This window comes from Pseudophryne corroboree, chromosome 3 (assembly GCF_028390025.1).
Source record: "Pseudophryne corroboree isolate aPseCor3 chromosome 3, aPseCor3.hap2, whole genome shotgun sequence".
NCBI classification, from domain to species: Eukaryota; Metazoa; Chordata; class Amphibia; order Anura; family Myobatrachidae; genus Pseudophryne; species Pseudophryne corroboree.
Window position 1 is genome coordinate 803,957,524 of NC_086446.1, and position 13,450 is coordinate 803,970,973.

At 50.1% G+C, this 13,450-nt stretch overlaps 1 protein-coding gene across 1 annotated transcript in view; it reads left to right on the forward strand.

Moving 5' to 3' along the window:
* LOC135057451 (alpha-2-macroglobulin-like protein 1) overlaps positions 1–13,450 on the forward strand; it is a 275,363-nt gene that overhangs the window by 53,417 nt on the left and 208,496 nt on the right. The window contains exon 7 of the mRNA XM_063963344.1: positions 508–661. Coding sequence (XP_063819414.1) covers positions 508–661 — 154 coding nt within the window. The remainder of the gene's footprint in view (positions 1–507; positions 662–13,450) is intronic.

Here is a 13,450-nt window from a genome sequence, read left to right on the forward strand (position 1 = left end):
TCTGTCTATTCATACTGGTAATATATCACACCCCGACTCTCCCAGCCTCCGTGTCTGTCTGTCTATTCATACTGGTAATATATCATACCCCGACTCTCCCAGCCTCCGTGTCTTTCTGTCTATTCATACTGGTAATATATCACACTCCGAATCTCCCAGCCTCCGTGTCTTTCTGTCTATTCATACTGGTAATATATAACACCCCGACTCTCCCAGCCTCCGTGTCTTTCTGTCTATTCATACTGGTAATATATCACACTCCGAATCTCCCAGCCTCCGTGTCTTTCTGTCTATTCATACTGGTAATATATAACACCCCGACTCTCCCAGACTCCGTGTCTTTCTGTCTATTCATACTGGTAATATATCATACCCCGACTCTCCCAGCCTCCATGTCTTTCTCTCTATTCATACTGGTAATATATCACACTCCGAATCTCCCAGCCTCCGTGTCTTTCTGTCTATTCATACTGGTAATATATCACACCCCTTTTTGTCTATTTATAGGATCCCCAGAAGAACCGTCTGGCACAATGGAAAGATGTCTCTCCCAATAAGGGAATTGTAGACCTCTCCTATCAGATGTCTCCTGAGCCTCCACTGGGGGCCTACACTATAAAGGCCGGAGGCTTTGCTGCAACATTCGAGGTGGAGGAATATGGTGAGTGAGGATGATGCTAAAATAAACATTGGGATTAGGATGATGTCACAACAGTGGAGGACAATAGATATATGGAAAAGGCCAGATGGCGTTGGTAGGCTTTAGGGTGTAATTTGTGTTTTTAATATCACCTACTTAAATGTTTATATTACAGTAATTGTTACCTAATTACCAGTTACTATGCATTAGAGGAGGAAAAGGCATTTTCAAAACTTTTCACATTGAAAAGTACTCTATTCTAACACCATAGTGTAGGATGACATAACGTAGGCACTATGGCAAGCCACAAGAGGTGGGAAGAGGTCCTAAAATACTGTTCCTTGATGTAGACCCCCCTGTCTGACATCTCCCTCTCAAGACACTTCCACTACTCACTCCCGGCGTTCAGAGTGATCGGAGCTAATAAAGAAAGGGTTATTTACTTTCAATGCTCTCCTTATCATAACTTACTGTCTCAGTCTCCTGCCACCCCAGACATATCCATCCATCAACGACCCACTTGGACTCCTTAAAGAATGAATTTGGAACAAATATTGGCCCTCATTCCGAGTTGTTCGCTCGCTAGCTGATTTTAGCAGCATTGCACGCGCGAGGCCACCGCCCTCTGGGAGTGAATCTTATCTTAGCAGAATAGCGAACGAAAGATTAGCAGATTTGCTACTACATATTTCTTAGCAGTTTCTGAGTAGCTCCGGACCTACTCACAGATAGCGATCAGTTCAGTCAGTTTCGTTCCTGGTTTGACGTCACAAACACGCCCTGCGTTCTGCCAGCCACTCCCCTGTTTCTCCAGCCACTCCCGTGTTTTTCCTTGGCACGCCTGCGTTTTTCCGCAAACGCCGTGAAAACTCTGAGTTGCCGCCCAGAAACACCCACTTCCTGTCAATCACACTACGAACACTTCAGCGTGGAAAAAACTTAGTTCGCTCGTGAGTAAATCTACTAAGTTCTTAGTAAAATTACTAAGCGCATGCGCTCGGCGTACCATGCGCATGCGCATTTTCCACCTATTCGCTGCGTAGCAAAAATCGGCAACGAACGAACAACTCGGAATGACCCCCATTGGGAGAAAATGAAATAAATGTAAATAGAGGACTTTTGGCAAAATGTTAACTGCATTGACTTTCCCCGGCCTGGACAATTGCAGACAATCATTTCCCAAAAATCAGATGTACGAGGTTAATAAAGGCATAACATTTATATAAAACAGGTTAGAGTTAGTTATAGTCAAGGTACCCTATAGGTAATGAAAATGCTTTGGGTACCTCTTGATGTTCTCAAATGGTTCTACTTGGAGTCGGGAGATTCATAACCAACTTAGTGAAAAGTAGTGATGTGCACCGGAAATTTTTCGGGTTTTGTGTTTTGGTTTTGGATTCGGTTCCGCGGCCGTGTTTTGGATTCGGACGCGTTTTGACAAAACCTCCCTGAAAATTTTTTGTCGGATTCGGGTGTGTTTTGGATTCAGGTGTTTTTTTACAAAAAACCCTCAAAAACAGCTTAAATCATAGAATTTGGGGGTCATTGTGATCCCATAGTATTATTAACCTCAATAACCATAATTTCCACTCATTTCCAGTCTATTCTGAACACCTCACACCTCACAATATTATTTTTAGTCCTAAAATTTGCACCGAGGTCGCTGGATGACTAAGCTAAGCGACCCAAGTGGCCGACGCAAACACCTGGCCCATCTAGGAGTGGCACTGCAGTGTCAGACAGGATGGCAGATTTAAAAAATAGTCCCCAAACAGCACATGATGCAAAGAAAAAAAGAGGTGCACCAAGGTCGCTGGATGGCTAAGCTAAGCGACCCAAGTGGCCGACACAAACACCTGGCCCATCTAGGAGTGGCACTGCAGTGTCAGACAGGATGGCAGATTAAAAAAATAGTCCCCAAACAGCACATGATGCAAAGAAAAAAAGAGGTGCAATGAGGTAGCTGTGTGACTAAGCTAAGCGACCCAAGTGGCCGACACAAACACCTGGCCAATCTAGGAGTGGCACTGCAATGTCAGACATGATGGCAGATTTAAAATATAGTCCCCAAACAGCACATGATTCAAAGAAAAAAAGAGGTGCAATGAGGTAGCTGTGTGACTAAGCTAAGCGACCCAAGTGGCCGTCACAAACACCTGGCCCATCTAGGAGTGGCACTGTAGTGTCAGACAGGATGGCAGATTTAAAAAATAGTCCCCAAACAGCACATGATGCAAAGAAAAAAAGAGGTGCAATGAGGTAGCTGTGTGACTAAGCTAAGCGACCCAAGTGGCCGACACAAACACCTGGCCCATCTAGGAGTGGCACTGCAGTGTCAGACAGGATGGCACTTCAAAAAAATAGTCCCCAAACAGCACATGATGCAAAGAAAAATGAAAGAAAAAAGAGGTGCAAGATGGAATTGTCCTTGGGCCCTCCCACCCACCCTTATGTTGTATAAACAGGACATGCACACTTTAACAAACCCATCATTTCAGCGACAGGGTCTGCCACACGACTGTGACTGAAATGACTGGTTGGTTTGGGCCCCCACCAAAAAAGAAGCAGTCAATCTCTCCTTTCACAAACTGGCTCTACAGAGGCAAGATGTCCACCTCCTCCTCATCGTCCGATTCCTCACCCCTTTCACTGTGTACATCCCCCTCCTCACAGATTATTAATTCGTCCCCACTGGAATCCACCATCTCAGGTCCCTGTGTACTTTCTGGAGGCAATTGCTGGTGAATGTCTCCACGGAGGAATTGATTATAATTCATTTTGATGAACATCATCTTCTCCACATTTTCTGGAAGTAACCTCGTACGCCGATTGCTGACAAGGTGAGCGGCTGCACTAAACACTCTTTCGGAGTACACACTGGAGGGGGGGCAACTTAGGTAAAATAAAGCCAGTTTCTGCAAGGGCCTCCAAATTGCCTCTTTTTCCTGTCAGTATACGTACGGACTGTCTGACGTGCCTACTTGGATGCGGTCACTCATATAATCCTCCACCATTCTTTCAATGGTGACAGAATCATATGCAGTGACAGTAGACGACATGTCAGTAATCGTTGGCAGGTCCTTCAGTCCGGACCAGATGTCAGCACTCGCTCCAGACTGCCCTGCATCACCGCCAGCGGATGGGCTCGGAATTCTTAGCCTTTTCCTCGCAGCCCCAGTTGCGGGAGAATGTGAAGGAGGAGCTGTTGACGGGTCACGTTCCGCTTGACTTGACAAGTGTCTCACCAGCAGGTCTTTGAACCTCTGCAGACTTGTGTCTGCCGGAAAGAGAGATCCAACGTAGGCTTTAAACCTAGGATCGAGCACGGTGGCCAAAATGTAGTGCTCTGATTTCAACCCGTGAATCCTGGTTAAGCGAATTAAGGGCTCCATCCACAAGTCCCACATGCCTAGCGGCATCGCTCCGTTTTAGCTCCTCCTTCAATCCCTCCAGCTTCTTCTGCAAAAGCCTGATGAGGGGAATGACCTGACTCAGGCTGGCAGTGAATGAACTGACTTCACGTGTGGCAAGTTCATAGAGTTGCAGAACCTTGCACAACGTTGAAATCATTCTCCACTGCGCTTGAGTCAGGTGTATTCCCCCTCCTTTGCCTATATCGTAGGTAGCTGTATAGGCTTGAATGGCCTTTTGCTGCTCCTCCATCCTCTGAAGCATATAGAGGGTTGAATTCCACCTCGTTACCACCTCTTGCTTCAGATGATGGCGGGGCAGGTTCAGGAGTGTTTGCTGGTGCTACAGTCTTCGGCACGCGGTGGCTGAATGCCGAAAGTGGCCCGCAATTCTTCGGGCCACTGACATCATCTCTTGCACGCCCCTGTCGTTTTTTAAATAATTCTGCACCACCAAATTCAATGTATGTGCAAAACATGGGACGTGCTGGAATTTGCCCAGGTGTAATGCACGCACAATATTGGTGGCGTTGTCCGATGTCACAAATCCCCAGGAGAGTCCAATTGGGGTAAGCCATTCTGCGATGATGTTCCTCAGTTTCCGTAAGAGGTTGTCAGCTGTGTGCCTCTTATGGAAAGCGGTGATACAAAGCGTAGCCTGCCTAGGAACGAGTTGGCGTTTACGAGATGCTGCTACTGGTGCCGCCGCTGCTGTTCTTGCTGCGGGAGGCAATACATCTACCCAGTGGGCTGTCACAGTCATATAGTCCTGAGTCTGCCCTGCTCCACTTGTCCACATGTCCATGGTTAAGTGGACATTGGGTACAACTGCATTTTTTAGGACACTGGTGACTCTTTTTCTGACGCCTGTGTACATTCTCGGTATCGCCTGCCTAGAGAAATGGAACCTAGATGGTATTTGGTACCGGGGACACAGTACCTCAAGCAATTCTCTAGTTCCTTGTGAATTAACGGTGGATACCGGAAACACGTTAACACCGCCCAGGCTGCCAAGGCCTGAGTTATCCGCTTTGCAGCAGGATGACTGCTGTGATATTTCATCTTCCTCGCAAAGGACTGTTGGACAGTCAATTGCTTACTGGAAGTAATACAAGTGGTCTTTCCGACTTCCCCTCTGGGATGACGATCGACTCCCAGCAGCAACAACAGCAGCGCCAGCAGCAATAGGCGTTACACTCAAGGATGCATCGGAGGAATCCCAGGCAGGAGAGGACTCGTCAGACTTGCCAGTGACATGGCCTGCAGGACTATTGGCTTTCCTGTCTAAGGAGGAAATTGACACTGAGGGAGTTGGTGGTGTGGTTTGCAGGAGCTTGGTTACAAGAATAAGGGATTTAGTTGTCAGTGGACTGTTTCCGCTGTCACCCAAAGTTTTTGAACTTGTCAATGACTTCTGATGAATGCGCTCAAGGTGGCGTATAAGGGAGGATGTTCCTAGGTGGTTAACGTCCTTACCCCTACTTATTACAGCTTGACAAAGGCAAGACACGGCTTGACACCTGTTGTCCGCATTTCTGTTAAAATAATTCCACACCGAAGAGGTGATTATTTTTGTAATTTGACCAGGCATGTCAATGGCCATATTCGTCCCACGGACAACAGGTGTCTCCCCGGGTGCCTGACTTAAACAAACCACCTCACCATCAGAATCCTCCTTGTCAATTTCCTCCTCAGCGCCAGCAACACCCATATCCTCATCCTGGTGTACTTCAACAGTGACATCTTCAATTTGACTATCAGGAACTGGACTGCGGGTGCTCCTTCCAGCACTTGCAGGGGGCGTGCAAATGGTGGAAGGCGCCACCTCTTCCCGTCCAGTGTTGGGAAGGTCAGGCATCGCAACCGACACAATTGGACTCTCCTTGGGGATTTGTGATTTAGAAGAACGTACAGTTCTTTGCTGTGCTTTTGCCAGCTGAACTCTTTTCATTTTTCTAGCGGGAGGATGAGTGCTTCCATCCTCATGTGAAGCTGAACCACTAGCCATGAAAGCAGGCCAGTTCCTCAGCCGTTCCTTGCCACTACGTGTCGTAAATGGCCTATTGGCAAGTTTACGCTTCTCATCAGACGCTTTTAATTTTGATTTTTGGGTCATTTTACTGAACTTTTGTTTTTTGAATTTTACATGCTCTCTACTATGACATTGGGCATCGGCCTTGGCAGACGACGTTGATGGCATTTCGTCATCTCGGCCATGACTAGTGGCAGAAGCTTCAGCATGAGGTGGAAGTGGATCTTGATCTTTCCCTATTTTACCCTCCACATTTTTGTTCTCCATTTTCTAATGTGTGGAATTATATGCCAGTAATATATCAATAGCAATGGCCTACTGTACCGTACTGCTATATATTATATACTGGTGGTCAGCAAAATTATGCACTGTCCTCCTACTATATATACTGCGCACAACTTAAATGCACCACAGGTATGGATGGATAGTATACTTGACGACACAGAGGTAGGTAGAGCAGTGGACTACTGTACTGTACTGCTATATATTATATACTGGTGGTCAGCAAATTTATGCACGGTCCTCCTACTATATATAATGCGCACAACTTAAATGCACCACAGGTATGGATGGATAGTATACTTGACGACACAGAGGTAGGTAGAGCAGTGGACCGTACTGATATAAAACTGGTGGTCACTGGTCAGCAAAATTCTGCACTGTCCTCCTACTATATACTACAATGCAGCACAGATATGGAGCGTTTTTCAGGCAGAGAACGTATAATACTGGTGGTCACTGGTCAGCAAAACTCTGCACTGTCCTCCTACTATATAATACTGGTGGTCCCCAGTCCCCACAATAAAGCACACTGAGCACAGATATTTTCAGCACACTGAGCACAGATATGGAGCGTTTTTCAGGCAGAGAACGTAGATATTTTCAGCACACTGAGCACAGATATTTGCAAGCACACTGAGCACAGATATTTGCAGCACACTGAGCACAGATATTTGCAGCACGCTGAGCACAACTGAGAGAACGTTGCACGTCCTCTCCCTATCATCTCCAATGCACGAGTGAAAATGGCGGCGACGCGCGGTTCCTTATATAGAATACGAATCTCGCGAGAATACGACAGCGGGATGATGACGTTCGGGCGCGCTCTGGTTAACCGAGCAAGGCGGGAAGATCGGAGGCTGCCTCGGACCCGTGTAAAATGGGTGAAGTTCGGGGGGGTTCGGATTCTGAGGAACCGAACCCACTCATCTCTAGTGAAAAGTAAGAGTTATGGTAAAACTTACCTTCGTTAACTCTTTTTTTTCTTTGAGGTCCATGGGATCCGCAGGGTTAACCTTGGGTATGGCTGGTGGAGACCAGGACTGGCACTGAACAGCATAGCTTGTGAGCCTCCCAGGATGCACTGGGCTCCTCTCCCCTAATACCCCAACCCCATGCTTAGGCACTTCAGTTTTAGTTAACAAGCCTAAAGCAGGAACTGGAGAGAGAAAAGGAGAAAGTATGGTACACACAGTAAATCACATTCTCACAGAGAAGAGAAGGGAACTGGGGACCGTAAAAGTAACCCATTGAAGCTAGGTGTGCCATGGTGGACGCCCTGTGGATCCCATGGACTTCGAAGAAAAAGAATTAACAAAGGTAAGTTTTACCTTAACTCTTTATTTTCTTCTTCGGGGTCCATCGTCTCCACAGGGTAAACCTTGGGATGTCCTAAAGCAGTTGTAATACGGAGGGAATGCTCCTAAGCTGAAAGGAGGATATGACTGCCAAAGCTTGCATCCTGAGAGGCAAACGCATCAAAGGCATAGAACCTAAGAAATGTGTGGGCAGAAGACCATGCAGCAGCCTTGCACAATTGTTCAGCAAATGCTCCTGGGCACGTTGCCAATAAAGGACCCACAGAGCGAGCAGAATGAGTAGACTGTACTTGGAACAGGAAGACTAGCCTGCGTGTAAGCCTGTGAGATGGTCATGCAGCGCCAATGTGCCATCGTTTGCTTATTGGCAGGCCAGCCCTGCTTATGGAATCCACAGAGGATGAATAAGGAATCCATCTTCCTAATGGAACTAGTACGGTCCACGTAGATCCTGAAAGCACGGACCACATCCAACGAGGCTTCCTCTTGTGAAAGACCAGGTTCCTGGAAGGACGGTACCACAATTGGTTCATTGATAAGGAATTTAGACACTACCTTAGGTAGGTATCCATGTTTAGTCCGAAGGACTGCCTGGTCCTGGTGGAATATAAAAAAATGGGAGCGACAGGAGAGAGCTCCCAAGTCAGAGATGTTTCTGGCTGGAGCTATAGCCAAGAGAAAAAGAGTTTTAGCAGTGAGCCACTTGTGTCCACCGTATCCAAGGGTTCAAAGGGAGTCCGCTGTAAGGCCTGAAGAACCAAGGCCAGATCCCACGGAGCTACCGGAGGAACGAATGGAGGCTGTATCTGGAGTACTACCCTGGAGGAAGGTACACACATCCAGCAAGGTAGCCAGTCTCTTCTGGAACCTGAGCTGAGATCTGGACCTTCAGAGAAGCCAGGCGCTAATCCCAGGGCTATGCCCGTCTGTAAAATGGCTAAAGGTCTAGGGGGAGCCACAGGTGGGGTAGTAATATGGTCAGCAATTTTTGTCAACAAAGTAGTGAAGGAAGCCCATGGGGACTCCTGCACAGGGACTGTGCACTGACCATCCTGTGATAAATCCTGAGGTAAAACCTCCATGTTACAGGTATAACATGCGGCCAGAGTGGGCGCCCCCTTACATTTGTTAGACATAGCAGTAAGTAATGTACACACACAAAATGGCAAAGTTCAGTATGCAACAGGGACAATTTGGGACAATAGGCGTAATTCAAAGTAAAGTCATACAGATAGGAATACCGTAGGGACACGAGTTAGTTACATGTACATCTAGTCAGTCAATGTTCAGGAGTTCAGCAGGCGGACCGCTTGGGGAAAGAAACTTTTGAGGCTTCTGGTGGACCCGGCAGGGACGGCCCTGTACCGCCTGCCTGAAGGAAGCAAGTTAAACATGCTGTGGCCGGGGTGTAGCTGGTCTTTTACTATCTTCATTGCCCGCTTTTTAGCTCTGGACAGGTACAGGTCCTGGACTGAGGGAAGGTCGGCCTCTATGATGTTCTCTGCGGTTCTGACCACCTTTTGGAGCCTGCATCTGTCCCTCGTGCTGGTGGAGCTGTACCATACCAGTATCGAGGAGCACAGTACCGACTCCACAATCGCGGAGTAGAAGAGGAGCAGAAGCTTCTGTGGGATGTTGAGCTTCCTTAGTTGCCTGAGGAAGAACAACCTCTGCTGCGCTTTCCCAACAGTGGCATCAGCGTTGGACCCCGATTTAAGGTCCCGGGAGATTGTGGTCCCTAGAAACTTGAAGGAGTCCACTAGCGATACCACACTGTCAGCAATCATTAGCGGAGGTGCACTAGATGACTTCTTCCTGAAGTCCACTATCATCTCAACAGTTTTGAGGGGGTTGAGCTCAAGGTTATTGTGGATGCACCACTGGGCCATCCGGTCTATTTCCCGTCTATAGGCCGATTCGTCCCCGTCCTTGATGAGGCCGATGACGGTGGTGTCATCGGCGAATTTGATGATCTTTATTGATTGCGCCTCTGAGGTGCAGTCATTTGTTTATAGGAAAAAGAGCAGGGGTGAGAGGACACAGCCCTGAGGGGCCCCTGTACTAATGGACCGCGCTTGAGAGGTGAATTCCCCCGCTCACCTTTCAAGCACGATCCATTAGTACAGGGGTAATTACAACAGTAATAGAACAAAACTGGGGAACAACAGTAATAGAACAAAACTGGGTAAAAACAGACAGACTTAGAGGTAGGAAGGCCCTGCTCGCAAGCTTACACTCTATAGGGAAATAGGCATTGATATACACAAGGATAGATGCTACCTATTGCATAATCGTCCACCAGATTGCTAGGTTCTTAATGGGTTGTATGATATGATCACCCCGCAATGTTGGCCAAGTGTCAGGAGGGTGTGAGAGTAAAGAAAGACAATATATGTGAGGTTATGTGTACTGTACAGAGGATGTAATTAGATAGGGAAGCACTGAAGGTTATGTGGGTGAGTCTGGAATTTGATAGGCTTGTCTGAAGAGGTGAGTTTTCAGGGAACGTTTAAAGGTTTGGAGACTAGAGGCGAGTCTTACTGTGCGTGGGAGGGCATTCCACAGAGTGGGTGAAGCCCGGGTAAAGTCCTGTAATTTTGAGTGTGAACAAGTAATACATGTGGATGAGAGACGTAGATCTTGTGCAGAGCGGAGAGGTCGGGTTGGGAGATATTATGAGATGAGAGAAGAGATGTATGTTGATGCATTTTGGTTAATAGCCTTGTATGTAAGTAAAAGTATTTTATACTGAATACGGTAGAATACCGGTAACCAATGGAGGGACTGACAGAGCGGATCTGCAGACGATGAACGTCTGGCGAGGAAGATTAGCCTCGCAGCTGCATTCAGAATGGATTGTTGTGGTGTGAGAGGTGCGGCTGCGGTGTGGTGGTGGTGCCTGCTGCCGTGCAGGTGTAGACTCTGTACTCACCAGGCGCCGCTCTCTCTCACCTTCAGGTACCGGAACCTTCAACGGACCTGGCAACTCTTCCGTCGGACCCGGACACGACGACCTAGGAGGAAAGAGATTGCTGAGTGCCGTCCTCCTACCTGTGGACCGAAACGCCCTCCGACCTCTTAGAAAAATAGTGCTTTCGGGCTAGGTGGGGGTCATCACCGGCGTCCGCCTCAGAGCCCGAATTTCACCTATCGGCACTTGCGCACCAGGTGGAAATTCCGCCTTGCACAGCCGTGCAAGGCTCACCGTTGCCCTGAAGGAAGGGAGATAGAAAGGAACACAACCAAACACTCAGACCGTGGTTACTCACCGTCTTACACTCCGGTACTCCGATCTTCTCCAGTACAGGTCCCTGTAAGGAGGCAAAAGAAAGAAACAGCCGTGCAGGGCCTAACTAGACCTAGTGTCACACCTTATACTAACTATAACGGCAGAGCCCTCAAACTAGCTCTGTGGGTGTGGTGCGACATAACTATGCACAAACATTATAAAAGCAATTCGCCCTGCACGGTAACAACACACATCGGAAATACAATATAAAACGGTGCTGTCCCTTTTTAATCCCTACCTGCCGCTGGAAGGGGGTGGGCACCGCACGGCCTACCCACCTCCTGTGCCTTCCCTCATGTGGGCCTCAGCTCTGCCTTCCTAAATACCTCGGGGTGGCCTGGGCCTAGTGCCCAGGGCCACCTGTACTCACCTCGGGGGCTCTTATTCACTGGGCCTAGCGCCCCCTAACTGCACACAGGCCGGAGGCCTGACTTCGCCCACGGGCCTAGCGCCCGCCTAACATGCTGCCCGTTGGGTGACCTGGGCCTTGTGCCCAAGGTCACCTTATCGTATCCCTAATGGCCAAAAATACACTAGGGCCTAACGCCCTCTAACGCCCACAGGCCTATTGCCTGATTTGCCCCCGGGCCTAGTGCCCGCCTAACTGCGCACAGGGATAGGGTGGCTTGGGCCTAATGCCCAAACCACCTAATCAAATATTGGCCCCCAAACCTCCTATCTGCGCAACAGGCCTAGTGCCTGAATTGTGCCCTCGGGCCTAATGCCCGTCCCTGGTGGTCGAGGGAGGAAGAGGGGAGGGGGTGAAGTTGCCTCACTGAGGCCTCACCTGCTCCAGGGATCTTCGGTGCCCTCTTCGGCCGCTGGCCCGTCCTGGCCAGCGGCGCCGCCGTCGCCTCGCCGCGTCCAGCCGCCGCTGGACATCCTCCTGCCGCCGGACGTCTTCAGGCCTCTTCCGCGGCCACCCGAACTCCGACCGCGACGACTTCTTCTGGCTCCTCCGCGCGGCGTCTTCTTTCTTCTTCTCCCGCCCGTCTTCTTTCTTCGCGCTCTCCCGCGCGCGCGGTCTCTTCGGCTCCCGCCCGGCGTCTGACGTCAGACGCCGGGGGCGAGGCCTATGACGCGGCGAGCGCCGATTGGCTCGCCGCGTCCCTCTCTGATTGGCTGCCGCTCCGGGAGCCGCGATTGGCTCCCGGAGGGCGCCAAGATTCAAAAGCCTCTGGTCCGGTGCAGGGAAAAGGGTAATCCCTGCACCGGACACCCGCCGCCACGCACCCAGCGCTGGGGACAGACAAGCTGCCCCAGCGCTGTCCCCAGCTAGGGACACCACCACAGATGTGCCCACAGGGCACATCTCTACATTTCCCCCCCCTTTTTCCTTTGTAGTCCCTACAAAGTTCCTCACGACGTCCATTGTCCGCGGGTCAGGGAATTCCGAGGTCCCTTCGGCGAGGTTGTGTTCGAGGGTCCAGCCCGGACAGGCTGTGACCCCACATCCTTCCACCTCCAGCTCCGGGTTCCTCTTACGTCCTGACCTCCATCGGCGGATCCTCTGGGGGAGTGGCATCTCCTCACGGTCGCTCGACGTTGGCCACCAAGGGGAATCTTCTTCCACGGGGACAACAGTCACCCACTCTTGACCTCCGTTATCGTCTGTGGCTTTGTCCCTGTCTTCCGGGTGTGGTATCGACCACCACCCAACAGCGGAATCCTCCGGGGCATCCGTTTCCTCCCGGGCAACAGCCACCATATGTTGCATTTCCTCGTGGGGCATCTCCAAAGGTCCTGTGTCTTCCTCTGGAACGGGTCCTCCCACGGCATCACGATCCTGTCCCCGTACATCCGTCCATTTCGGCACTCCCGGCAGGTACTCTTGCTCCAGGACTATCTCCTCTTCTTCACGGAGGGCATTCAACTGGGAGCATGACTCCACCCGATCCTGCCAGTCACTCTCGTCGGCGCTTCCGATGCCAGAGTCGTCCTCCATCTGTTCTGGGAGGGATTCGTCGGCGGACAGCTCACCGTAGTCCGAGTCCTCCTCAGATATCTGGACTGGGGTATTACTTTCCTCCTCAGCGTACTTCTTCGCTTCCGCTGGCACCTCTGCTTCCTCAGCGTACTCCTTCGCTTCCGCTGGATTCTTTACTTCCTCAGCGTACTCCTTCGTTTCCGCTGACATCTCTTGGTACCCAGGACACTCCTGTTCCGCACGTCCTGGTCGTGGACGGTTCCATCGCGGGGAGATTCCGGACATCTCCGTCACTGGGTCTTCACGCTTTTCTTCGCAGCGCGGTCTCTTCACCTCCCAGTCGTCCACCTCCGCCTCATGCGGGAAAGGATTCTGCTTTACTGGGGTCACTTTCTTGGGACAGAGTAGGTCCGCAGCATCTTCCCAGGGGCACTCACTGGCCGCATGTCCTGGTCGCCGACACTTCCAACAAGGGAGGGCCACTGCCGCCTTCTCCAAGACGGGTTCCTGGTCCACCTCCTTCACTGGGGAATCTTCACCCGTTGGTTCCGGCT